This window comes from Lissotriton helveticus, chromosome 5_1 (genome assembly GCF_964261635.1).
Source record: "Lissotriton helveticus chromosome 5_1, aLisHel1.1, whole genome shotgun sequence".
NCBI classification, from domain to species: Eukaryota; Metazoa; Chordata; class Amphibia; order Caudata; family Salamandridae; genus Lissotriton; species Lissotriton helveticus.
This window is the reverse complement of record NC_136065.1, coordinates 227,954,245-227,981,945: the sequence shown is the minus strand read 5'-3', so window position 1 is coordinate 227,981,945 and position 27,701 is coordinate 227,954,245. Positions and strand designations below refer to the sequence as shown.

The window sequence follows — 27,701 nt, the reverse complement described above, 5'->3', positions numbered from 1 at the left end:
CGGCTCCCTCCATGTTGCTCAGCAGTTGACTCTGTTATGCAGGTGTTTTCTGTTTCCGTTGCACTGGTGTCCACTGTTCAAGTTGTTGCCAGCACCAGGCACTCCGTGCCGGCCAGCTTACACTTAATTCACACACATCCAGTACAGATGTCACTGTACATGTGGCCCTGCCAATAAAGGGGCCGGGCGCACATGCCTGTGGCCAGTTCAACATTATATCTGCGTATGTCCCTGTGGTCTTGTTGTATGCATGAGGGCCCTGGGCCCTATAACATTACATTGTGCTGTGTACAGCGGGCGCAGACATGTCACCGCAGGCAGCGGGCTGGAGCTTGGAGATGTAGCTCTGTCGTCACCCACTCATTTTGAAAGGGGAGTGGCCTGGGCTGTCGTACGCAGAGCCAACGTGGGTGTGTGACTGCTATTTGTGTGCCCCTGGGCGTGGTTCTGTACTGTGAATGTGCATCTGCATGTGTCTCCATGGCAGTGTGGGTCTCCATTGTGGGGTGTAGGTGGTCCCTGAAGGATAATAGACACCAGTGTATCTGATCAAGTTCGCCTTCCATGGGTTCGGACCCCACCCACACCTGTTCGGCCACCTCCTTTTGGCGTGCTGACACCTGGCATTGGGGTGCCATGTGTGGGTGGGTGAAGTGTCGTGCGCCAGCTGTGCTTGTGGTTGCTTCCTGCTGTGTGGTCTGTGTTCTCCTCGAAGTCGCTTGGCTGCCCGGGTCCTGGTCGTGAGTTGCGTGGGATGTCCATGGACTTTTGTAGGGCATCAGTGTCGTAGGTGTGGTGGTCCTCTTTGGCATCACAGATGTGTTGTCTTCTGTGCTCTGCTGGAGTTGTTGTGTGGGCCCCTGCAATGTAAAGGGGAGATGCCTGTTGACATTGTGTTGACATGTATATTGCTGCATTTTTCTTGTTAACATGCAGACTGTATGATAATGTACACTGTGACTGTTAGTGAGGTGCAGGATTTGGATGCCGGACAGTGTACATTTGGACTACATGATGGATGTGAGGTTGTACGCGTACATTTCCATTTCACAGTTTCCAGCTCTGTCAGATGTAGTAGGCCCGTTTCTGCACGTGTGCGGACCCAGTTGTGTCCTCTGTTATGCAGAGTTGTGTTTGCGCATTGTACCAAATTGTCGTCAATGTGGGTGTGCTGTTCTTGCTATGTATTGTATTGTATTGTAATTGCATTTATATAGTGCTTACTACCCCCGATGAGGCGTCAAAGCACTTTGCTGGAGTGTGCTACGGGGACATGGACACGATCCTGAGTCATTGTGGGTGTGCAGTGTGCTAGACCTCATTGTGCATGTGTGCCATTGTGCCTATCTTCCCCAATTCCACCCAGTCCCAGGTCGTTACTCCACAACGACCGAATACATTTTCCACAGCGGCATTGTGCCTGAATATTAGAGAAACAAACAAATAGAATCGACTAAGCTCCTCCAGAATCATAACTTTATCTCAACTTACCTCCCTGAGGAAGCCCCAGGCCGGATGGCCGTGTAAAGGGGCGAAACACGTTTTGGCTGTCTCGTTCACTCACTATCAAGGATATAGTGACAACACCACTAAAAATAATCAAAATAACGATCCAGTGTGTGATTGCAATTTTTTCGGCAATGAGCACAGAAAACGAACCTTGCCCTAACAACCCTGTTTGAACCAGGTCGTTACTCACCCTGATGATGTTGTGTCAGGTCCTATCAAGCTGTGTCCGTACTCCCTATTCCTTGCACCATCTCCTGTGGCCTCAGTTTACTCCACTGTTGCCGTTGCTGCCTTCCTGTTGGCAGCGGCTTTGTGCCATGCCAGCGCCTCTTGGCCTCCTTCTTTGGCCTCCTCAGCACTTCGACTGCATTCCCGGTAGTCTAATTGTGGGCCAGTTGATGGTAGTGTTCTGTCACTTTCGTGACTCTGATCTGGTTTTCCTGCGGACTGCACCCCGTCTTCCTCTCCCTCTTCTCCCTGGCCTTCCCCAACACCGTTGTTCCTTGCTGGTGGTCTATGGGGGTTGTGAGGTTCGCGTCGGCCTCTGTGCTCGGTCAGGGTGCATCCATGTTTCTACGTACTTTGGATTGTTTCTGGTGTGTTGTATTTGTAGCTTTTATAGTGCATTTTTCTGCCAGACGCGTGGGATTGGCAGGCCTGTCGCTGGTTTTCGCTGCTTTTTGTAGCACGATTGACCTCATTGCAGGATTTTTTACATTTGTGTTTCGCATTTTTGTGCCCCGGCATTGATTTTAACACGGACATTTGACGCGTTATCTGTAGGCTATCGCATGGTACTGCTGTGTTGAGAATGCTTGGTTAACACAGCTTAATTTTCCCACTATAGACTGCGATGTTGGAAGTTGCGTTAAGTAACTTTTGCGATGATTGTCACACGTTCTTGTGAATATGCCCCTCTTTGTGCTATAGAGCTACGATATGTGGCAGCTTCCCCCGACAGCTACAAAGCTATTTACTACACTAACATCATATTCAGAAAATAACATAAAAGTATTGTGTGCATGTAAATGAAGCATGAACAGAGCAGTAACTAAATAAATGTGCTCAAACTGCATTATTTGCTTCCAATTTTCAAAACCTTCCTTTGGTGGAGGGATGGTGAAATATCTTGTAAAAGATTTTTTAAGACTAGTTAGGTTGACAAAACTGGGCCAGGGTGTTTGCAGTGTACGATTTGCCCAAGATTATGATGTAACATTAAATCTGGTGTTTAACATTGCACCAGGTATACTAGCCTAATGTGTATTAAAATAGAACATTTGTCATTCACTGTGCTGAAATTCCTTGACAGACCCAAAATCATGTTATGCCGAGAATAATGTTACTGACCCTGGTTGCTTTGAAAAGCACTATTTGCCACATGCAGTCTCAAGGAATGACTCATTTTTTTGTGTACTACATCAGAAAAGCGAAGGGAGCCCCCCCCCCCAAGTAATTTTGATTCAGCTGCTATGATGTTTCTGTCTCCACTAATCCACGTGTTAGCCCCCCCAGATGTTTGAGTCTAGTTGCGCCCCTGGTCCGTACCCAGGAAAACGGGTGACAGCAACACCAGGCCAAATGTGATTAGGCAGAACAGTATTCTATGGGGGATACCCTGCTGTCATGGGCATCTGCAGACATTTTTTCAGGGGGGGCAAGAGGGCATAATTGAAAACATTTCAAGACCGGTCTGCCGGTATTAAACCAAGTGGAAAATCCAGGACCCCTTACCTCCCAACCCCCCTTTGCGGATCGCCCATGCCTTCTGCCTGAATCATAATCAGAAGCTCAGTGTTCAATATAGAAGCATTGGCCAACATTTACAAAAAAGTCCAGGAGAAAAAGAAATGTGTATGTGAAGATGCACATAAATGTACACATTGAACAGGAGGTAGAAAGAGGAAGGGAAGATATTTGTGAACTCTGGCATGGAGAAGGGGGTTGTGCGTTAGGTGAAATTCCATCCGCCACGGGTCCGACAGAGGCAATCTTTACGATTGCCTGTCGGACCCACCCTGCATACACAAAATGGTGGCAGTGCTGCATCCCCGCCATCCTGTCTATGGCGGTCCAACCCCCATTGAGAGGCTGGCGGGGATGTACTTTGGGGGCACATTTAAGTCCCCCCTTGTGTGGGGGCAAGTGGAATTTGCACTTAGCGGGCACCTATGGTGCGCCCCTACAGTTCCCTGTACCAGGTGGCAGGCACTGCGTACTGCCTGCCAGTGCGGGGAAATGCACAACATGTATTTTTACCATTGTGGCAGGTGCTGCAGCCAGTAGGACCCGCCGCAATGGTAAACATGCACAATGTGACCGCCACAGTGACCTTCGCATTTTAATATCATGTGCGGGACCGCCACCATATAGACGGTCGGTCCCAAAGCCCAGGACGAAGTCCATACACCATCGTAATCAGGCCCTAAGTTCAGGCAAGTCAGACACATGCATCAAATAAATGCAAAGACGATATCGAGATCTGGTGACGATAGATTTTTATTCCCACAGTGTTCGCATCATAGGACAAACAGCCATCAGAACGAGAGTCAGCCAACACGTTTTGCCCCATCGTGGCACACAAATCTGGGGCCTTTTCAAGGCCTTTGCACAACATGTTTGAGTGGTCCATCGAGTTGAAAGAGAGCTTGTCATCTAGATGTCTGTGGTTACATTTAAATTTGCACCTTTTAGCCATGTCAATTGCCTCCTCCAGTGGGGGCTTACATGACTATAATAACTTGTCCTGTATAATTTTTTTAAGCATTTTAAAACTAGCTGATCTCTCAAATTGGTGTCTATAGTATTTTCCAAATCGCACGCACGCTGCTAAAATTCTTAGGTTTGCCACTTATTTTCTGCTATTTCCTCACCTACTTTTTTAATTGAGAAAAAAGTGAAAGGTTCATCTCCAAACTGTCTCTTAAGGCGTCAAGCATCCTGCTTATATTTATCCCGAGCACAAAAATTGCCCTGTGGCGGTTCTATCGCAGGCTGATGATCAAAACCCCCCTGCCTGCATCACCCAAGCATCCAAATAACAGAACTTTCTTTGTAACAGATTCATAGGTTTTTGGAGTTAGTGGTCACTAATTTTTCAACGTTTCTTCGCAACGTTTTCCAGTTCTAAGATGTTTTACTGGGACGCTGTCAAATAGAGGTAGTTGTGCCACCATGTTTAGGGTAGCCATGTCTAATTTACTCTTATCACCAAGTTTTATGTGTGTGTGTGATTTCACTATGTAGCTCTCTAGTTCCAAAATAATTGTTTCACCATTACCATATGAACGCTCTACGTTTTTGATTTAGTAGATTCCATAGAAACACAATGCAAAAAACTGAAAACAACATTATCTTTTGTCAAAAAAAGCTCTGATGTATGAAGTACATGCACTAATAAATAGCAAATAAACAACAGTTTCGCACCCCCCACGTTGCAGCCCAAGCAGACCTAATGATCACTTTCCCTGTTCTTGCATTGCTGTTCTTTCCATAATTACATCCTCCCTATATGCACTCCCTGCTCGCGCGTCACGGTTTTTAACACTTGGATGCTAAGGTGTTTTATGGCTCCGCATGCAATTTCCATTGAAATCAATGGAAACTCCATGAGGAGTTACCCTTGTCATTAGCACTGAAGGGGTTAATGCGTTAGTATTGCTTTCACCACTCACACTGCAGGTGTCGCATCTACAAAAGCAGAGAAAGCTTTGCCAAGTTCCAACACAGCCTTTACTCCCTGAGTCACCAAGGACCTTGGCCTTCTCTGTTCTCATATTCCAGGTTATCGCACAAAGTCCCCTGGAGTTCCCCTCACCTGTGACTTTGAAGAGGACGCCTGTGGCTGGCATGACGTCAGCACCTCTGCATACAGATGGATCCGGGACCGAGGAGGCTTCTCCATGGATGGAACCGGGCCCACTGCAGATCACACCCGGGGCACCGTCAGTGGTAAGCCTTTTCAACCGAGCCTCTCTAGTCAATTACTGCATTCCTGTGTGCGGACCTGAATTGCAAACCCTTGCCACCAAGGAGCTTCATGCATGTATTTATTGATTGATTTTTTTATTGATTTATTTTCTTTGTTCTGCAATCGTCCACCTCAAGGGGATGGGTATAGGAGAGACTCTTAAGCAGCCTTTGCAACATTTCTCCCACATTGCACTGAGAGAGTGAGGATATGGAGGAAGTCTGGCCATGTGCAAAAAGGTGGGGAAGGACGAAGGGGCCACTCTACCTAGGAATATTTTGAAAAAACATGGAGGCCAAATGGTGCATTTTGCAGCTTGTTTCGATATTTAATCGCAAAAAACCTGTAGGTTTTAGATGAAATTTTAAACTGGAACCAGTAACATATTGCAGTGCTTCCCAGTCCGCCCCAGTACCGTAGAACACTATTGCTCCTCAATAGCAAATCCCGCTTGTCCCTATGAGAGAACTGTGTACCCGACACACTGGGTCCACAGCGGGTGAAGGAGCTGAGGACAGGGTCTGTAGTTGTGGACAAGTGAACCTTCCATGTTGGTAGCTTTGAAGGCAGGAGAGCCTGATTTCCCCCCGTGCTTCGCCTTGCCAGGCTTGGTGTGAATGCTCGCAGTGTAAGAGTGATTAGGCATGTGATTGGACATAGCAGCCTTGAACTTCAGTCCCTCAGTGCTAGGACTGATTCCTGGGTCAGACTTAGCTGGGCTTGCAGAGGAAGTCCTAAGGGGGGACTTGTATTTTTGGTTTGGGAGACAGGAAACTCCATAACCTTTTCCTAGTACATGTGCTGTAGTTCCTAGTAGAATCAGGGATACTGAACACAAGATTCAACAAAGTGTTTAATTGATTTTGGGGAATTCGCGTTTTTGGTTTTATTGGAAGGATATGATTGCAATCCTTGGTTCTTAACGGGTAGAGGGCCCTAAAATGCCCATGAGACAGCTTCCGCAACCATCACTTGGATCAGTGCTTGTGCCATCCAGATAGCCAGTGGGGCCATTGATAAGAACCATTAAGGTTCATTGCCATATATTTTCTATCCTCCACTCACAGCATTAGTTGTCGCTGGAATCATTCGACCTCTAGTCCCAGCGCAGGTCTTACTGGTATAACTGTATGTCTAAACACCAGGGTGTGGGAAGCCAAGGTGATGTGCGAACAACCTCGGAAGTCAGACAGGCAGGAGACAAGAAGCTTCCCCCGGGTATTCCTATCGCTGCTGTGGATGGTCCTCTGCTGAGTGCTGAAGCTTCTGCACCCAAGGATGGGCGCTCTGGGAACTTGTGCCAAACATCCCCATTTTCTTGGTCCTTCCCATGGATTCTGGATTTCAATGCACTCTTCTGAACTCTGTTCCCTGAACTGAACACTTGGGCTCCCTATAGCAAGCCAGGGCTGCAGACTCCTGGCTGGGATCACCTTGCAGGTCAGCTGCAAGGACTCAGAGAGGCCAGGTCAAGGGCACCGGCTTTCCCAGAGAAACAGGTTAAAATGCCCTGTAGAATGCCTGCTTCATAAACCTGAATTGGGATCCTGGGGCAGTGCTACAAGGACGGCATTCATATAGGGAAATATATATTTTCAAAACAAATATGCATTCTTTGCTAAACAAAATGATATGTGAATAATTCATAATTAAACCGCTGTGTAGGTAATTCATAGATGGAGTAAAATCACTGTCCTATAAGTTGGTCTTAAGGGTAAATAGCGTTAACAACGCATACAAAACAACGCATGGCGCTACAACGCGGTCGTTACAACAACTGCGCTGTTAGTTTGCATACCTTTACAATGCAAGTTGGAACAACGACTTGCGTTGAAAGGGGCAGAAGGTGTTGGATTTAAAATCCAACACCTACCCTACTGTCCACACAGACTGGAGTTGGAATAGTAATTTATACTATTCCAACATCCAGTGCCCCTTACAACGCAAGTCGTTGCTCTGACTTGCGTTGTAACGGTATGTGAACTAACAACGCGGACGTTGTAACAACCGCGTTGTAACTCCATGCGTGTAAACGCATGCGAAATAACGTGTGCTATTCGGTCTTAAGATCTATGGTAGTAGGTCAATTTGTTTTTTCAGTTTTCAGTTTCTCCTTTACACCCTCACGGCTATCATTTAGAGTATATGTTACTTTTAGGAAACCCCACTATTGGAACAGCAAAAAATAAAAAGCTGGGTTTTGGGGAGCGAGGTTGTACTAATATTGTTTTGCCACATGGGCTTGCTCTAGCGGGTGAAGTCCCAGAAGGGGGTATCAAGGTGGGTTTGAGCAAGCTGGAGTTCAATTGGGGCATATCTCATCATGCATTATGCGGACAGAAATGGAGATACATGGGGAGATGGAAGCTTGCATGCTCCTGTTGGTGTTAGATTTTTTTTAAAGCTTTATTTTCCAGATATAGGATAGTTACATATAGCATTGCATTGCATACAATTCCATTACAATGATAGCCATACATTACTGACCTCTGATTGGTATAACACTGTATATGAGGACAATCAGTGCAGAGATACCCCACAGCCCATCTCCATACGTACCATCCCCAAAACCTCTTCATTCGAGGACCCATGAGAAGATGCAAGCTTACAGGATTGGCCAATAACTACAGCCGCTCTGAGCCACAGACACTGAACGTGGACACCCACGCCATGTTGTAAGTTTCGATATCGATAGGGCCCCTCATTCAGCCCACGCCCTCCGGCACTTTGCTGCTGTTCACTTGTACATTAGCGGACTGGGCGGCGGCTTGCAAATATGACCTCAACGGTCCCCATATGTCATTGGGGCGTGACTTTGATGGCATAAGACTGGCGTACGATTCAGTGTTGGTGTTGCAATATACCAAGCTATTCAGCCAGTCTTGCAACTTGGGGGCCGTTCTCCTCCCCCAGTGTATCGCCACGTCTCTCTTTGCCAATAGTAAACCCAGTGACGTTAGCTTCCTTACTTTTCGGGGAATCTGGACCGTATACCCTAAGAGAGCAATTTCGGGAAGGGGGGTATGTAGGAGCCCGATTATTTTCCCCAGCGTCTCATGCACTGCTGCCCAAAAGGTCTGCAAACGGGGGCATGATCATGCCAGATGCAGGAAACCGGCATGTGGGGAAGTGCATTCAAGGCAACTATGTGGTCTAGTGGCATAAATCCTATGGGCCATGGGGGTGTGAAATAGGTGCGACGGAGGAATTTAAAATGCAACAACTTATGCCTACTGTTAAGCGAGATGTCCCCTATGACCCTGCAACATGCCTCCTATTGGTCGTCCGAAATCGCCCCACCCATGTCTTCCTCCCAGTCTTGTCGGATCTTATTGTCATCAGCCTGGACCAGTTGGGCGCAGGCTTGGTACATTTTAGATATCAGATGCGCGCCGCTAGTGCTCTCAAGTATCAGAGTCAGTGAGGGAAACAAGTCTGGCTTAAGTGGGAAGGAGGGGAACGCTGCGCGTAGCACAGATTTTAAACGACTCATTATAAAAAGGGTCATAAAGGTGCAATCGGTGTGTCTATTATCATCATCCATGGAGATGACATGACCCTCAGGGAACAGATCTCCAATCTTAACTATGTCTAGTGAGAGCAGTGTACGCTGTATCGGAACCTCCCCTGTAATCGGGAACCATCTTGCATTTGGCAACGGCAGAGCGGATGAGTATAAAAGTGTGGTACCCGTACGCTTTATCAGCTTGCGCCACGCCCAAGAGGTGGTGGACACAGTCTGAATATTGTGTCTGTCGCGTGGGAATTCCCCAGGTAGCACCTCGACCAGTTTTGCTGGAAGAACCAGATCCGCCTCCGGTTTTAAAAAGGGGATAAGAGCGTCAGGGTGAAACCAAGCGTGCCCATAATGGCACTGCGCCACTAAATAATACAGTTGGAAGTCAGGTACGTTAAAGCCCCCTCTGTCGTACGGCAGAGTTAGTGTGGACCAAGGAATGCGAGGCCGCCTATCGCCCAATATCAGGCGGATCATCAATGTCCGCAGAGTACAAAAAAATCCATCGGATAGGGGCACAGGAATATTGTGGAAGAGAAACAAAAACATAGGTCGCACTACCATTTTTAATATGGCTACCCTACCAGGAAGAGACAAGGGCAATCGCAGCCACCTATCGACCTGTTCTTCCAGTTTATGGACGGCCTGTCCGTAGTTGAGGCGTATGATTTGGGCGGGGTCCAGGTGGATGTGAATGCCAAGATATTTCACTGAGTCCTGACACCATTCCAGCGGATATTCGCAATTCCACCTAGTCGTGCCTTCCGTTAGCGGAAATATAATGGACTTATGCCAATTGATGCCTAGACCCGAGAATCTGCCAAAGCGAATAGTTTCCCGAATCAGGGGTGCCAGGTTTTGTTGGGGTTCCCGAACATTCAGGATGGTATCATCCGCGTATAGTGAGGCTAATAGCGGGCCCGTACGAAACTGTATCCCCCTATGCAAGTGGCACTCTTGGAAGTGCCTGATTAATGGGTCCATAGCCAAAATGAATAAGAGGGGGGATAGGGGACAACCCTGTGTGGTTCCCCGATGTCGGCAGAACAGAGTGGATAATGTGCCGTTGAGACGGAGCCGAGCCGAAGGGCCGCTGTACAACAAGGAGACCATGGCAATGAAGCCAAAGGGTAGGCCCATGCGCTGCATCATGTCCACCAAGAATGGCCAGTCTAAGGAGTCAAACCCCTTTTCAGCGTCACGCAATACCGCCGCCGCCGGCAACGTAGGCTCTATGCTATGCAACACTGTAAAAAGTGTCTGAAGGTTCAGGGAGGTCGATCGCCTAGGGACAAATCCTGACTGCACTGGTGAAATAATAAATTCCATTAGCTGCGAGAGCTTATTTGCAAGCATTTTAGCCAGAATTTTATAGTCCAAATTCAATAGGGACAGCGGCCGATAAGAGCCGCATTGTTTAGGATCTTTACCTGGCTTCAAAAGCAGGATGATCACGGCCTCACGCCTTGTAGGGGGGAGAGATTGTTTCTCCAGGGCTTCTGCATGGACCTCAATTAACTGGGGGGCCAAGATGTCCTTATACTCCTTATAGAAGTCTCCGGTAAGGCAATCCAACCCTGGGGCAGAAGAGCACCGCCGAGTGTCTATGGCCAATATGACATCGTCAACAGAAATGGGTTCCGCCATGAAGTCCAACATATACTTCCCAAAAACACCAGGGCAATTTCGTCGAGGTAAGCAGTTTGTGCCGACCCATTGGGGTCAGCCCTAGAGGTGTATAGCCTGGTATAATATTCCAAAAACTCATCTCTAATGGCAACGGCGGAAGTGAGAATGGTGCCGGCGGCAGAGTGCAGTTCAGTAATGTAATTTTTGCTGTAAGGGGGCCTCAACATTTGTGCTAGAACCCGGCCGGGCGCTCGCCCTCCCCATATCTCCTTGCACTGTGGTATTTCCCCATGTATAGAATTTTGCGTTCCGCTGTGTCCCTATACTCGTTCAGCAGGGCAAGCCTCTTGGTCTTTGACGCTGCGTCAGGGAAGATCGCTAGTTGGATATCTACCACGGCTTTGTCTCGCTCTATGCGGGTCATTGACTGTCAAAGGTCCTTAAAGACACCGGCCTGTTTGAAGATACATACGCCCATGATAACAGCTTTAAGACCCTCACACATTACTGCCATGGTGTCAACCGAGCCGGTGTTAAGTTCGAAATAGTCCTCGATCGCCTCCCGGACCTCGGACTTAAACAGATCATCCAGGAGGGCTCTACTAGGGAAGCACCATTGACTCTCATATCCCTCAGGTCGGGGATCAGCAAGTGCAGAACAACTGGGGAGTGGTCTGAGTAAGTGGAAGGAAGTGACTCAAACCAGTCTGACACCTCAGGAGAGATCAGCCAATAGTCTAGTATCGACCAGGTCCCGTGTGGGCCGGAGTAATGAGTATATTTGTTGAGATTGGGATTGCGTTGTCGCCAAATATCAATCAATGTGTGCTGGTCGCAGAGGACCCTCAAGGAGCGCCTAGCTCGGGGCTTGGTGTCTGGTGCTTTGGATGTACTGTCTAGTGTCGGGTGCATTAACAGATTGAAGTCCCCTCCCACGACCAGTGCGTGCGGCTCGTGCTGAGTAGCCAGGGCGTTCAGGCCATGGAAAAATTCTGTGGCATCAACGTTGGGTGCGTAAACATTCACTAGGGTGCCTGTTGGTGTTAGTTATTGGTGCCTTTTTCCAAGAAGCATAGGTCTCTGAGATATTTGTAAAATAACGCCTCTTGGGTCCTGGAATAGAAAAGATGATGGCTTCTGGCGAGAACTACAACCACGGCCCTCAAAGGCTGCAGGTATATTAGCCCTAGTCGTGTTCATGCAGAATACTTCAGTTGCATCTTAACCTCAAGGACCACATGGGTCAAAAGGTCATATAAAGGTGTTCTTCTAAAACTCTCTAAGGCTACAGTTAAACCAGGCTTGATTGGTTTGAGTGCAAACCACCTCAATAGCATATTAATCTCTGGAGGTATCTGGGTCGAATCTTTTTAGATATTCTGTCTGCATCAGCAAATTTATGTTTCTTTCTGCAATGTCTATGAATCCATCTGGCATTCCCTTAGTCCAGGCATGTCAATACAATACAGAAACTGTAAAATATACATTAGGGAAATAAGGCCTGAGTTTCTTTCAGATCGAGAACTGTCAATTGACTTTGTGTAAGAGTACTCAATGACAAAGGTAGGGAATACCTGAGTAAGATCCAGCAATATCCGGTGACCAGTACTGTCTTTGACTGGAGGCAGCCAGGCTGTCTGATATTAAACCTTTGGCTGTTTTGGGGTTGCAGGGAAAGTTGCATGTCTGTAGATGTTTCAGGAGAGAGATGATAATATCTTTCCCCACAAGCAAACCCATATGGGGTATGTTTAAGATGAGATTGTTATTTTGAGAATTTTCAAGATTGTCAGATTCAAGAGTGTCCTTCCAAGGAGTGTGAAGTACTTGATATATTTTAATTGTATTCTTTGTGTTTGTTTCTTTTTGCATTTACAATTATCGTTCAAGTCACACCAGGCCAAATCAGCCATTGGAGAACTGCAGTGGATATATATGATTATAGTTTGCTCAAGATAAGCGTTGAGGGTGGTGATCCAGATGCTGAGTAGGGCAGAGACTTATTCCTTGACTGTGGTTGAAGACTACATGTAGACAGAGCCAGGAGTTCGTATTTCTTGGATATAGAACAATGAGGGCTGTTATATGAGTCGGAGGAGTACAACTTTTGAGTGAGGGGAATAGCATTTCGTTGCTAGCTTGTGTGGGGTACAATATTAGGGAATATGAACTGCAGTTGTGCCACAGTTTGTTGTTTGATTTTGAGTAATATGTTGTTAAAGAACTTCATGTCTTTTTCTGTGAGCCTGTGGGAGCTTGTTGGAATGATCATTAGGGGTTGCTATTTAGTTGTTTGATGAAGGGAAGGACTCTTGAATGATAGGTTTTATTTTGCTGGAACCTCTGCTATTACAATGTTGGTTTTAAAGTTGTTGTTGAAGATAGGGTTTGTTTTAGCTTGTGGTGGTGACAAACAGAATATATCCTAATCTACATAGAGATGCTTTTCTGCTATTGTATGTCAAGTGGTGCAAGGGCTTTGCTGCCTATTTGCAGCCCAAGGCCAACTCGATATCGGCCCATGAGGTCAGTCAATGCTATAAGAAAGGCCTGTAGAGAAGAGTACTGCAGTATTGCACCCAGGTTGTTTCCGATGGAACAAACATGTGGAATTCTGTCTTTCTGTTTGAGAGTTTATAGTTCACTTAGAGTACCTAAAAAGTGGTTTTGCAAAAGAGTATGCAAAACCCATGAACTTTCAGTAGTAATTATGTATATTATTTGAAATCACCACAGAAAATACTCAGTATTCCAAATCACTGCAGAAATGTATTATTTGCAAAAGAAAATTTAAAAAACATGCACAAAAAATTATTTGAAACAGTCAATGTGCAGATATTTTAATATTTCAAAATAGCTGGACATTCATTAAAAATATGCGGTTCTGCCGATAGAGATTAAAAGAACATGTAGCATACACTTTATTCTCTCCACAAATCTGTCTATTAACAGGTTGGTATATGGCTGCAGAAGCCCACCGAGGAAAATCCCCCGCCACAGCCAAGCTGAGATCTCCAACACTGCGAGATGCAGCAGCAACCTGTGAAGTGAGAATCCATTACCACATGTGGGACGGAGGTAAATGTGCAAAAACTGCATACACAATGCCAACAAGTATTTATTATTCGGTGCCAAGGTGTTCTGCAAACCTTTTGGTGGATAACAATTGACAAAGTCCTAATCATGCTGCACATGTCTATATTATGCGCCCGGGCGGGGACAGAGTTGTTATGCCATGCCCATGAAATATTAAAAAAGGCCAAAATAAGTAATTCCGTCACAGCTTTTGATGGTGTGTTATCCTCATCTACATCATCGGGATAGTTTCTTTAAACTCGTAAATATCGTCTTCATTTACTGCTAATCGAAAACTTATGGATCACAATAGGCAAATGTGTGTGAATTTAAAAACCATGTATGGATCTTGATTACAAACCTAAGACATGGCTTATACACTCGAGTTGTCGTTGATCAGCTATATTGAAATGATTTTTTTGACGACTCATCTGGATTTTCTCACAGTGATCACTGGTGAACTTTTTGTCATTCAGTAAAACATATTACATGAATTGTATTTACTGAAATACATTAACAGGACATCTTAACTCCTTTCGATGATGCACTTCTAGAATGTTAGTTTGGTTAGATGTTCGTAAAAAGGTGTTGTGTTTTTCTTAATCAGATTTATCTGTTCCTTGTTCTGGTCAGGAAACTAAGTTAATTTCCCTAATGAGGTATTTGTGAAATGTATCTGGCAGAATGCGTGAATTCTCTTTCCTTTAATACTGTAACTTTTTCTTTGCTTGGATGTTCTCTATCTTTAGTTGGAGATTCTAAGGGGCATATTTACAAAGGAGTGCGGCATTAGTCTTACTGGCTTAACGCTGCACTCCCCCACTTCAGAAACGCAGGGCTGCACCATATATACAACAATATGGTGCAGGCCTGCCTTTTAATCTGCACTGGTGCTAAACTTAGCAGCCTAGCGCCAACTCAGGCACCCTTGCACCATAGTGCAAAGGTGTCTGCATTGAGGGGAAGATTGTTGATGTGCAGGAAGGTCTCCCTTCCTGCACATAAACAATCTTTAAATGGCGTTTTGTAACTTTTATGTGTGCTGCTTAATGCAGCAGACATAGATGTTGCAAAACGTAATTTTTATGTGATTGTTTATGTGCAGGAGCGGTCACCTTCCTTCACATAAACAATCAATGGCAATTTGCTGTTTCTTTGTGTGCGACACAATGCAGCACACATGGAAACAGCAAAAACAAGGAGAAATAAAGCTTTTAAGACCATGTTTTCCCTGATCTTCATTGTGGTGCCGCCTCCTATTTACACCATCCTTGTAAATAGGGGGCAGCGTCAAAATCAATGGGTGTAGTGATGAAACGCCCACTGCAACACCCATTGCCCTCACCTTTCACACTAAGTAAAGCGTGAAAGGGTGCCTTATTTAAAAGGCAGCTTTAAGCCTTAACGCTGCCATGTAAATAAGGCAAAGCCCCTATCGCCACCACAACATCACTGAAAGTGACGTTGTGGTGGCTATAGTGGCTTGTAAATATGCCCCCAAGTTCACTTTCTTTGGATGCAGTTTGAATTATCTTTAGTAAGATACATTGAAGCACTTTTTATTTACATGCTCTCAGGTCTTATTTAGTTAGGTACTCTTGATTTCTTCTTGGTTGAACACTTTTGAGATTTTATTCCTCGGATTCCCATAGGTCCTTTTTGGGGGAACCTTTAGTGTTCTATTGTTGAATGCTTTTGTTTTCTTTATGTTTCAGGCACATGGTCAAGACTGATTTGCATATAGCTAGGCCTGAACTGGGGTGGCGAATTGAGCTAAAGAAAGATGATTGATTGAACCCAAATCTGTGACTGGGGGGAAAGAGTGTCTGAAAAGTTTCAGCGCTCCGTACATCATCTCCTTGTGTTTGCTTTGTCCATCCTAAGTTGGCAGGGTATGCCTGGACTTGGGTCCCTTGCTCACTTTGCCACTGAATTCAAGCTAGCCTGGCTGATGAGGGGTGTTACCCCAAAAATAATTCCAGGATGCTTGTTTCCGGTCCAGGGAAGACCTGGCTTGGCAGTTCGGTCTGGACTGTTTCCATGAGTCACAGGGTCAAGACTGATTTGCATGTAGCTAGATCTGAACCGGGGTGGCAAAGTCATGTTAAGAGTGATGATGGATTCAACCCAGATCTGTGACTGGGGATGAGTGTCTGAATAGTTTCAGTGCTCCATCCATCATCTCCTTGTGTTTGCTTTTTTCACACTAAGTCGGCAGGGTATGCCCAGACGTGGGGCCCTTGCTCATTTTGCCACTGAATTCAAGCTAGCCTGGCTGATGAGGGGGTGTTACCCCGAAACTAATTCCAGAATGATTGTTTCTGGTCCAGGGAAGACCTGGTGTGGTAGTTCGATCTGGACTGTTTCCATGAGGCACAGGGTCAAGGCTGATTTGTATATAGCTGGTTGGAACTGGGGTGGCAAAGTCAGCTAAAGAACTATGATGGATTCAACCCAGATCTGTGTCTGGGGGTGAGTGTCTGAAATGTTTCAGCGCCCCATCCATCATCTCCTTGTGTTTGCTTCATTTGCCCTAAATTGGCAGGGTATGCCCAGATGTGGGTCCCTTGCTCACTTTGCCACTGAATTCAAGCTAGCCTGGCTGATGAGGGGTGGTACCCTGAAACTGGTCCCAGGAAGCTTGTTTCCGGGCCAGAGATGACCTGGCTTGGCAGTTCTGTCTGGACTGTTCTCATGAGGCACAGGGTCAAAACTGATTTGCATATAGTTAGGTCTGAAGTGGGGTGGCAAAGTCAGCTAAAGAAGGGTGAAGGGTTCAACCCAGATCTCTGACCGGGGGTGAGTGTCTGAAATGTTTCAACGCTCCGTCCATCATCTCCTTGTGTTTGCTTTGTTTGCCCTAAGATAACTTAATATCATTAAGTTATCTTAATGATATTCTTTCTTGTTGTTGATATTTTGCATGTCAATAGTTTTGTACTCTATATTCTTACATACATCCATGTTGGATATTTTCTTAAGAGGATATTTTATGTTCTTTTCGATATTTGTGTTCGCTTTGATGAGACAGTGCTGAATGGTGTTTGGAAGGATTGGTTCAAAATGAAGCACATTGGTCATCCCTTATTTTCATATACAAGTTTACTTTTGTGGAACTTTCTTTGATTTTCATTAGTGGGACAAAATTATCTTCAACCTAATGAGGTACACTCCAGTTCTTATGTTGAAATGTGATTGAGCTATCCATGGGAGGATAATATTGTGTTTTATTGGTGTAGCATTTTTGTCAATTAGCTTTGAAGGAGAATGTATGGTCTTTTCTTGATAAACTATGACTGAGTTATGAACCAAGCATAAGAAAGTTTCTGTTATTTTAGGGTCAAAAGAGGTACCGGAGAAGTCCCTATCTGTGCAAATTTCAGACTCCAACCAAACATATGAAGTTTGGCAGAGTCCAAAGAGGAGTGTCTATGCATGGAGGGAAATTGTCTTCTTTACCGGTAGGATCTCAGGAGAGTTTGATGTAAGTACATTTGCATTGTTCATTCTTTATCTTCCCTTTATACGGGGTATGCTCTTTATGTTTTTATAATATATAAAGTAATCAGCTGAGGCACCATAAGATAAAGTGACTTGTCAAACTTGTAAAAGCTGAGCTTCGAACTTTGAACTGATAATCCAAAACAAGTAAATTGGCCAAAACAATCAGAACTGTTTCAGTTTTACATGAAGTTTTCTCATCCTCAGAGAACCTTCATCCAAAATGCTCATACCAGTGTTTAAAAAGAAATGTATCCATGAAGTTACAGACGAGCCACCTTTTTCGCCTGCCATCTGTGTGTCGGGCCATCTCTGCTGAATGTCGGTTTCAATGTTTTCCACTACTTACCCTTGACTTTTTCTATAGTCCAGCTCTGCCATAAGTCACCTTTACCTCATACCAAATGTGAACTCGAAGTTCCAGCTCTGTTATATGCCAGCTTGACCCCCATACTATGACTGCTGCATGCCACCTGCGCATCAGGTAGTCTATTCTGAATTCACAGTTGAGTTGCCCTGGCTCCAGAATGCAGCTTCAGTTGCATACATCATACCACACATGCCACCTATTTTGTGGGCTATGTCTTCAATATGCCACCACTGCTTCATGACACTTGTGCCACCTTTAGTCCGTATGTGTTGCACTAGATGCAACACTGTGTTTGTGTTCTTACACATTTCCTCTTCCCCTAGTGTATGCCTCACCCCTGTAAACAATGTCCCCCATATGCCATCCCCGTCATGCAGCTCTTCTTCTGGACGCGTTACCTATGTTTTGTCCAATGTATGCCACCTTCACCAGGTGCTAATTCTGCTCTAAAACGAAGGTTTTTGAATTTCACCCTCCATTTTCTTCTAAATAAAATCCCAGTACATATTTTTAACATTTAGCATACTCATTACATTGTAATCATTTGAGGTTAGCAAAACCACACCCCTCATTACTCCTAAAAGGGTGTCATCTACACCCCTCAACTACAGGAAATATCAAAGGTGACACTGCTTCTAGATTTCAATATTATTTTAAGCCTTTGCTCTGACTCATGAATGCCTAAAACTTGGGGTTTGCCATTAAAATGTGAAAACCTACGGTTTGTTCTTCTGCACTCATTTTTCAGTGACATCCTTTGATAAAAGGCTTCAGAGGATAAAGGTCAGAGATGTCTAACAGTGGTCCACAACCTCCGAAACCTTGCTCAGTTTAGAGGATAACCATAGCGTAAAATATTCCTAGTTACAATAAATGCATGCACCTCATAAAAATATCGTATACATCTAACATGGACCTGGCCTTTATGCACAACAGTGAACACTCCTAGATCAAGGACATCTTGAATGTTTCTGGTTCTTCTGCACATTACATATGGTGTCCATGGTGTTCTTTTTGTAGGCATTCCATTGAAGCTATTTGATGCTCCACATCCTTTAAAACAGTTCTGTAGACTGCAACGTCTTGCATCTTTCACTTTTCTTGGCAAAGGTCCAGAAGAGCTGCAACAGGCCAGATGTTCAGGTTAACCAGTGCTTGAAATGGAATTATAGAAGTGCAGGTACTCACTATCCCAGAGTACATGTTTCTACTGAGAAGTGTTTGCATTAGATCATGTAGAGCGCTGTGCAAAAAAGGGAAGGGCTTCAGGGGAAGAGCAGTGGTGGGTGGGGTTTATGGGTGGAGATTGACTAACACAAGCTATATGATGAGGAAACAAAGCCCAGACAAAGGCGAAAATAAAATTGCAGAATAAATAGGTAATACTCTGCAGCTTTCAGTGTTATTACATCGAACAGGGTAGTGCTCCTCTGTAGAGCGTTTATGAAAGGGGAGCATGCTGGAGTCAGGAGATCACCTCAGTGAAAACTGAACTGTACTAACTGTCAAGATGAAAGAAGATGCTCGGGATGAAAATTGATCAGTATTTAAAGGCTAAAATTAAGATTAAAAATGTAAATAAAAGATGGCAGAGCTGGGTCTAGCACAATGCTGTGGATCCTTATTGGAGGTTCATCCCTGTGATAAGTTCTGCACTGCTTTGAAAGAGTGCTACCACAATCTGTGCTGACATTTTGAATGATGACCCGTAGGCAGTGGCAGCTGCCTCAGAATGGAGGTGGTTGGGCGGGGGGCAGAAGGGTAAAAAACAATAAAAAGTAAACGTACCTACTTCTTCGTCGCCGCACTTCTCTCCTCCATCCTCATCCTTCAGCACCGGAAGCACCCATGCTCCCGGACTCTCCCAGTCAATCACGACAACAGCCAATAACGACGCAGCATTGTGATTGGTCTGAGCAGCCTGTTTGGCTGCTCAGGCAGTACCGGAGGCTGGGCATGTTCCCCACCCAGCTCTGCAACACAGCCCAGTGGAGAACATGCTAAGTGTGCAAGACTGTTTAGCCGGCACTAGCGGGCCAGCCAAGCTGCCATATGCACTTAGGGAATGCAAACCACTCCTGCTCCCTCTGATGGCGGGGAGCCAACCCTGTCCCGCACCCAACATAGTTTTGAGTGGCGCAGAAAAATAAAATGATAATAATTACAAGAAGTTATTATCATTTTATTTTTATTTTGCACTGTTCAACAAGCAGTGGGAGAAGCCACCACCGCCCTCAGGCACTGCTAGTCAGGGGTTAATTAGTACAGATGTTGCAGGTGGTGGGCACGCTCTTCTCCTAGGCCCTAGAGGTACATTGTAAGGAAGACACATTTTAATCACAAACAAGAACATGCTGCATTCTCATTTGGATGATTTTTCATGATAGATGATAGAGACTCCTTCATTTATCCCCAGGCTGAATATCTACAACACCAAACAGGCCTCTATAGAATCTATCAGAGTTCGAAACATATATGATCAAGTGCTGTAGGGCTGTGGTAGAGTCATTCTCATGTTATGGAACGGGCTGACGTGATGTACTCTGCCCTATCTGCCGTTTAGAGGCAGCGCCTTTCAGAAAATCTTGTGATTACTGAACAAACCAATCCATTTCCAGGGACATCACAGTTGGTCATCAGTAGCTGGACAGGGGAGTGTTGGCATGGATGGCACTTTACGAAACATTGAAACGCATTCAGCAGACCAAGGCCAGCAAGCAAAGAACCACCTTCATTTTGTGGAGAATTCCTGGTTATCAAGTCATGTGATTCAGTAGGCTGTTTTGTTGTTGTTTTTATTTGGCACTTAGATAATGTTTGCACTGCCGGTGTTATGGCTGTTATTGTGGCAATGGTTATGGCATTGCAGTGGAAATATTAGTTCCGGCATTACCTCGCGTATGGTGCCCAGGTTCCCATCGCAGACCAGAGAGTGGGTACATTGTTGGGGTTGGGGTGTCAGCAGTGTAAAGTGTTGAAGTTTGGGTAAGAAGATTCAAGCCAGTTCAAAAACATTTACTCTACAAACTAGCTCTTTCTCTTTCCTTTCTCCACAGATAACTCTCTCATCAACTCGGAATTTTTCCAACAGAGCGGACTTGGCCATCGACGATATATCGTTCCAGCACTGTGCACTTCCACGTGAGCTTTGGAGACGATTTACACCTTCATTCTTTGGAAGCATTTGAACCAATCACGTCTTATTTTGCTTTTCCCACTTGCTCCTCCCATTATTTTCCCACACGTATCCATGATCTCCACACCACCTCCTTTCCTTGCAAGACTCCTAATTGCAAGAACACCAACGCAGTGACCGGTACAAACCCTACATAAGAAAGTTCATTCCAGGGTGTGACTCACAAAAAAGTAGGACATTTAGATCTGCCAGTGTCCAGTCAAGCATTTCGAAATTTACAATCTTTTTCCAATGTACAGATGGAAATCTGTTAGGATCAAAGGGTTCCATGCATTCGCCTAGAAAACGTTTGTGAATTCAACTTTCTCGTGCGAAAACATACACACATATTTTTTTTACAGCAAATTTGCAGTGATGGGGCAAAGGCAGCTGCCAAACTTTTTTCCTCTACACGGAAAATATTTTTCCTTGTAGAGAAAGCCTTTCCTTTCCTATCAAACGACCTCCTCTTCTCTCTTCTCTCCTCCCCACTCCAGCTGCCTGCACTCTTCTGCCTTCCATCTAACTACACATTCCTCTCGCCCAGATGTTGCTACTCTGTATATAATGCTGAATTTAATCTAAATTCTAGTTCATTGTTTTTGTCTTCTGCTACTGTAAAGAGATTCTGGTTGCCACCGTTCCGGAGCTCTAGATACCTCCCTGTCGCCCCTATTGTAAACCACGCTGATGACTAGTTTAGAAAGAGCTGCCTGTATACAAACGTGAAATGAATATATTAATAAAAGTTTGTTGGTTTTCATAAACTTTGAGGGCAATCCTGCCATGCCACACACAGCCCACTCTCGGTGTCCTAGTGTTGCTCACATAAAATCTCAGTGTGAGGAAGCCAATGTATGAATATAAAGACATTTTCCTAATGTATACAGTGTGTTTTGCAGTGTAAATTCGATCCTCATTTGCTTATTTTCGCTTCGTTTTCCACCATGTTCCCCTTATTTTATTAACACATCTAGCTAAAGTAAATATCTAGTTAAAGGTCTCTTTTTTTCAAGTAAATGGAGGTGGTTATGTGATGGAACCACCCATGCGCTCACCACGCATGCCGGATCTACTCGGTCTCAATGACGCAAGTCTAACCCACGCATGCCTTTATTACGAAATATACGTTGTTAAGGCATGAATGCCAAAGACATATCCGTGGTTGGATGTATGTCGTTACTACGCATGCATTTACAACGCATGCCTTTACGACGCAACTTTTACAACGCAAGTCGTTACAATGACTTGCGTTGGGGGGCGCTGGATAGTGAATAGTTTAATTTACTATTCCAACTCCAGTCCCCGTGGATAGTAGGGAAGGAGTTGGATAGTAAATTAATCTATTCCCTATCCTGGAGCACCCCCAGCGCAAGTCGTTGTAACAAATTGCGTTGTAAAAGTTGCATCGTAAAGGCACAGCGTTGTAAAAGTTGCATAGTAAACGCTGTTTCCTCCGTGGTTAAGACTTGGCAGGTAAGTCTTAACCTCCCAAACCCTGCCCCGCCCTGAGTCCTAAAACTACCCCCTTCTCAAAATCAAGCCAAAGCGCTAAAAACTTCCCTGCCCTAATCCCTAAAAACGACCCCGCCCTCCCCTAACCCTAAAACTACCCGACCCCCTGAGCCCTAAAAAATACCCTGTCCACAAGCCCTAAAAGTATCCAGACCCCTGCCCCCCCTCCCTGAGCACTAAAACGGCCCCCAAGCCCCCACCCTGACACGTAAAAATTCCCCCTCCCCCTTCCTCCTAAAAACCAACCCTCCCCAGCCCTAAAAACCTCTCTGCCTCCACAAGCACTAAAAACTACATGGCCTTTCCTAAGACCTAAAAACTAACCTGACCCCCAGCACTAAATACCTCCTCGACCCCACCCCTGCCAAGAAAACTACCCAACCCTCCTTCAGCCCTGTAAACTACCCTGACCCCCTGCACGGAAAACTACCCTAACCCCCAGCCCTGAAAACTACCCGACCCCCCCACCCTGAAAACTACCCGCAACCACCCTGCACTGAAAACTACCCCCCAACCTATACATACTACACTTCACCCCCATAACCCGGACCCAGCCCCACTTACCTCACAGTGTCCTCTGGCTCCCCCAATCTTTCCTGCTTCTGCCCAGCAGCAGCTGGACTGCGCACTGCCTTAACCACGCATATGCATGGTAGCACTTGCAATGTTGGAACACGCGTGGCTCTGCCCGCGTTGTTCCGACATTTTCCCAGATGGAGTCATTCCCAGTGCTTAAAAAATGCCTAGAATAGAATGGAATGGAATTGACACAAAAAATAACTTCCTACACCTGCTGCCCATGGAACAGATGAGGTCTGGACCTCTGCCCTCCAGTGCTTAATTTGTAAGATAAGTACCAGGGCCTCTCATCAGGAGGCTGCTGCAGCTTACACCACACTTTGCCCCTGCTATACTGTAGATGATAGTAAGAATACAACTACTAACAACTACATTCCTGCAAGTGGGATAATTCGGACTGTTTCAAGCTCCCAAAGCTATAATAATGGCTTGGGCAAAACGTAATAAACGTTTTAATGTATATTAAATTAGGAATTAACTGTTGTTGTGGTCATCTCTGAATTAGCTAGACAGCACCACCTTCTGGCAGATTGTCACAAGTTCCGGTGTTGACAATTAAGTGCCTGTGCTGAGCACCGGAAACCACAGGCTCAAATTAAGCACTGCTGCCCTCTTGCCGTAACATGCTGTTTGTGAGAGATGGAAATTGTGGGGTAGACTCCTGATGTAACTGTCCAATAACAACTCCAATAATAACTCTGCTCCCTTCTCTCTCTCCTCCTTTTCCTAGAGCCTCAGCGAGCCTGCCCACAGCATTGGTTCCAGTGCCTCGAGGGCTCGTGTGTTGAGCCGGATCGGGTTTGTGATGGCACCGCTGACTGTGGATCCGGCGCCGACGAAGCAGCCTGTAAGTTTCGTTGGTACCCCTTTGAGCTCCATGGGTAAAACTGCCACCTATGGTAAATTGTAAATATATATTGCAAGTCACAGAGGAATATATACATATAGAATAAACAGACCAGAGGTTATATTTTATTCTTTATATTACATAATTTCATCATTACTTTTCACCCCAACTCAATTTTAAGTTCTCAGTCTTGTATCTTCTTATGGACCTATGGAAAAAGGGAAATATCTACTGAAACGAACTCCATGGGGCATAGTCTGCTAGAGACTTATCTGGTGGCAGCAATGCATTAATATGACTTTAGCAGCAATGCAATATTTATATGTGTATCCAATGGCAAACCTTACACCGACAGAGCTCTGGCTTTCTTGAGTTCTCAAGGTGATAAACAGAGGTTGCTGCCATAAAAAGTGACCAGGGCATCACTTTCTCAAGTGGGATTGCTCTCTACCCCATATATACAGGGTGGCGTTAAGCCACCTTGTAATTTTTCCCCTTACTGCAGCAGTCCGCTGCGCCAAAGGGGCGTGAAATGAGTCTTGCACTGGGCGTTCTACTGCAACACTCATTGCTTTTTGATGATGCTCCATATTTACAAGGCTGGGGCAGCGCCAAAAACGAAGGCCCAGTAAAACCTGGTCTTATGATAGCGATACGAGAAATTGTTAATTTTTCCTCTGATTTTGCTCTTTTTATGTGTGCTGCATTATGCAGCAAGCATAGGAATAGCAAATCGCCTTTGCACATTGTTCATGTATAGGAAAGGTGTCCCTTCAAGCACATAAACAATCCCCCCTGCAGCGCAGGCACCCGTGCAACATGACGCAAGAGTGCCTGCGCAAGCGCTAGGCAGTTTTTTTAGTGTTAGCGCTAGGGGAAACGCAGGGGTGTGCCGCATTTTTGTAAATACAGCACATCCCTGCATTTTGAAAATGTCAGAGTGCGATGTTGCAAAATTTGGCATTGCACCACACTCCGGCATTTTTTTGTACATATCCCTCATGAGTGTAATGTTCTAAAGAAACAGAGCTAAAAAGTAGTTAGCACTTTAATTGTTTAAGATGCCAATTGTAATTTACATAGATACAAGTTTTTATATAGTTACTGCTGGCTTCCACATAATATAAAGACATGATTATCAGGGTACTGAGTTACCACTGCTTTCCAAATTGTTGAGGCACAGAAACACCCACCCAACTCCTCTATCCTGCATCCTTGTATGCTTATTTTGCTGTTTGGGACCATATCTCTTAGTAGTTTGGAACATCATCCTTCCATTTGTAAATTATCTTCAACACATGTGCAACAGAGCCACAGTTTAAAGTTCTGAGTATGTCTCTAACCACCCTATGACTCATGAATAGATCATTATTGAATGAGTTGGTTGACTGTGTCTCAATGAGGCTTAAGACAACATGTGGGACACACTCTAATGTGTCGAGGGGTGAGAGTGCAGACCACAAGGTGCATAGAAGAGGTTGACGAAGACCATCTTGGTGAACTCGGGTGACTTTCAATAGGCAGACACCGTCAGGAGTCCAGTGTGGTGGAGGATGCCAGATGCAGGCCCAGCAATGAAAAGGTGTTATTTAGAGTTTGGCAGATCCTTTTTCCTCCAAAATCGTGGTGTTTGCCCACACCAGTTAAGTGTGTGGAGTTCTAGGCTCCTTCCAGTGGAACCACAGCTGGCTCCACCATCACCAACCTTTAGGTGACGGCCTGTCCGCCATAAGGCCGTCGGTCAATCTATGTCACAACAAGCATCCTGTTGAGGGCTGTCCTTCCACTGTATATGTTTTCTGTTGGAAAGGCCAGGAAAGCTTGGTTCTCCTGAACAGGGATCCACTTTAAACTCACAGGAGTAATACTTCAAGTGCATCAGGACCATTTATGTTTTGTTTTTCAATAGCAAATTCCTTCTTTTGGAGTTTGTTAATGAAAACAAAAAACGTTGCTGACTAGGCTCATCAACTTCAGAGCCTCCTTTGTAAAGGATCAGTGCCTTTAATGCAGCCACCCGAGTGGCAGCTCCATTGCAGTTACAGAGATCTCTGCTGGGCAGACGAGGATCTCTAAATCTGGAGGGCTGTCCTAAGCCAGGTGAGCAGAGTCCATATACCTAGTGACCTGGTGGGCCGAAGAGGATCTAACAGACGCTGAATGAACCCGCGTGTCGTTCACAGTAGGAGTTTGGCACCATGTAGCAATTATTGGGCAGATGTTATGTTATGTTATGTTATGTTATAACAGCTTATATAGCGCTCAGCTGCCCCAGCGAAGAAGAGTGCTGACCTCTGCTAGAGTCTTATCTGGTGGCAGCAATGCATTGATATGACTTGAGAAGCAATGTAGTTATTTATGTTTGTATCCTATGACAAACCTTACACAGACAGAGCTCTGGCTTTCGTGAGTTCTCAAGGTGATATACAGAGGATGCTGCCATAAAAGGTCAGTTAGTTGAACATTTTCGAGAGGGAGACAAAACTTTTATGTTAATAATAGATGCTTGGAAAGAGAAAAGAGGATAAAAATAAAGAGGGTCCCTTGGCAAGGGACTTCGGCCTCGTAGCCACATCAGGTATCCTCCCGCTTGGGGACAACAGGAGACATTTGCTCAGACCGACGACGCGAGAAGGGGGGCTAGTGCCTTTGCTAGACTTACAATAGTCGGGGGAACGCCCGCTGATTATGGGCAAGTTACAGGGGAACCATTGGAGGGGGCAGGCGGGGGCTCCCATTGGGGTCCACAAGAAGAAATCCTTTCGGCCATTCCTGCCCCTTTCTTGACCCTTCTCAATGCTTCCCTCTCACAGAGTGTGGTCCCCAAAGCCTTCAAAGAGGCAGTGGTCGTACCCCTTTTAAAAAAAAACAGGTGCAGACTCCTCAGTCCTCTCCAATTACAGGCCAATTTCTCTTCTTCCTTACTTTTCCAAAATACTTGAAGCTCATGTTACTAGCCACCTCTCCAACTTTATTGAACAATCTAACCATCTGGATCCCCATCAGGCTGGGTTCCGGCCTGCTCATTCCACCGAGACTGTCATAACCGCCGTCATGGACTCTGTCCGTGCTAATGCAGACAAAGCAATACCTCAGGCCCTGGTCTTATTAGACTTTTCTGCCGCGTGTGACGCGGTCGACCATACCATCCTGCTCGACCGTGTCACACAAGCTGGCATCCGGGGTTCAGCGTACAGTTGGATCAGCTCTTTCCTCAGTGACCGCACTCAAGCGTACCGCTTGGCCCCTTTCATTGCCCCTAGACTCCCGATTACTTGTGGGGTTCCTCATGGCTCCTCTCTGTCCCCTCTTCTGTTTAATCTTTATCTAGTCCATCTGATCCAATCCTTGAGGAGATTTAAGGCCGCTACATTCAACTATGCTGACGATCTACAGCTCATCTTCACTGTGGATAGCTCTCCCGATTCTGTCAGGGATTTTCAAGAGACCATGCTACATATCTGTCGCTGGATGGCTCGAATCTTTTAAAACTGAATTCAGGCAAGACAGAAATCATCCTTAATGGTAAAAGCCAAATATTCTGGAGCCCACATTATTAGCCCCCTGAATTAGGTCTCCCACCTACTCCCTCCGCATCGGTTAAGAGCCTGGGAGTAATCATCGACAGTGAGTTGTCATTGAAAGCCCAGGTGAGCTCGGTGGTATCTTCCTGCTTTTACCAACTCCGCAGAATAAGGAAAATCAGCCGTATGTTGACCCAGTCGGCCCTGATCCAGGTGGTGATAGCACTCGTACTGTCCTACTTGGATTATGCTAATGCCATCTATCTGGGCCTCCCTCTTTACCGGCGTAAACGTCTCCAACGGGCTCAGAACCAGGCTGCCAGACTGATTCACCGACTGCCCCGCTGGCAGTCAGCTAGGCCCCTGTTAAAACAACTCCACTGGCTTCCTCTTGCTCAGCAAGTAAAATTCAAAACAGCCTGTATGGTCTTCAAATCCCTCCATGTCCATAGCCCTCAATTTATTAACATCCTCCTGCCCAGGTATATTC

General features: G+C 45.5%; 1 protein-coding gene across 1 annotated transcript in view; it reads left to right on the top strand.

Moving 5' to 3' along the window:
• Positions 1 to 27,701, top strand: part of MAMDC4 (MAM domain containing 4) — a 569,927-nt gene that overhangs the window by 89,398 nt on the left and 452,828 nt on the right. The window contains exons 3-7 of the mRNA XM_078642067.1: positions 5,293 to 5,460; positions 13,578 to 13,703; positions 17,039 to 17,184; positions 20,628 to 20,712; positions 23,571 to 23,687. Coding sequence (XP_078498193.1) covers positions 5,293 to 5,460; positions 13,578 to 13,703; positions 17,039 to 17,184; positions 20,628 to 20,712; positions 23,571 to 23,687 — 642 coding nt within the window. The remainder of the gene's footprint in view (positions 1 to 5,292; positions 5,461 to 13,577; positions 13,704 to 17,038; positions 17,185 to 20,627; positions 20,713 to 23,570; positions 23,688 to 27,701) is intronic.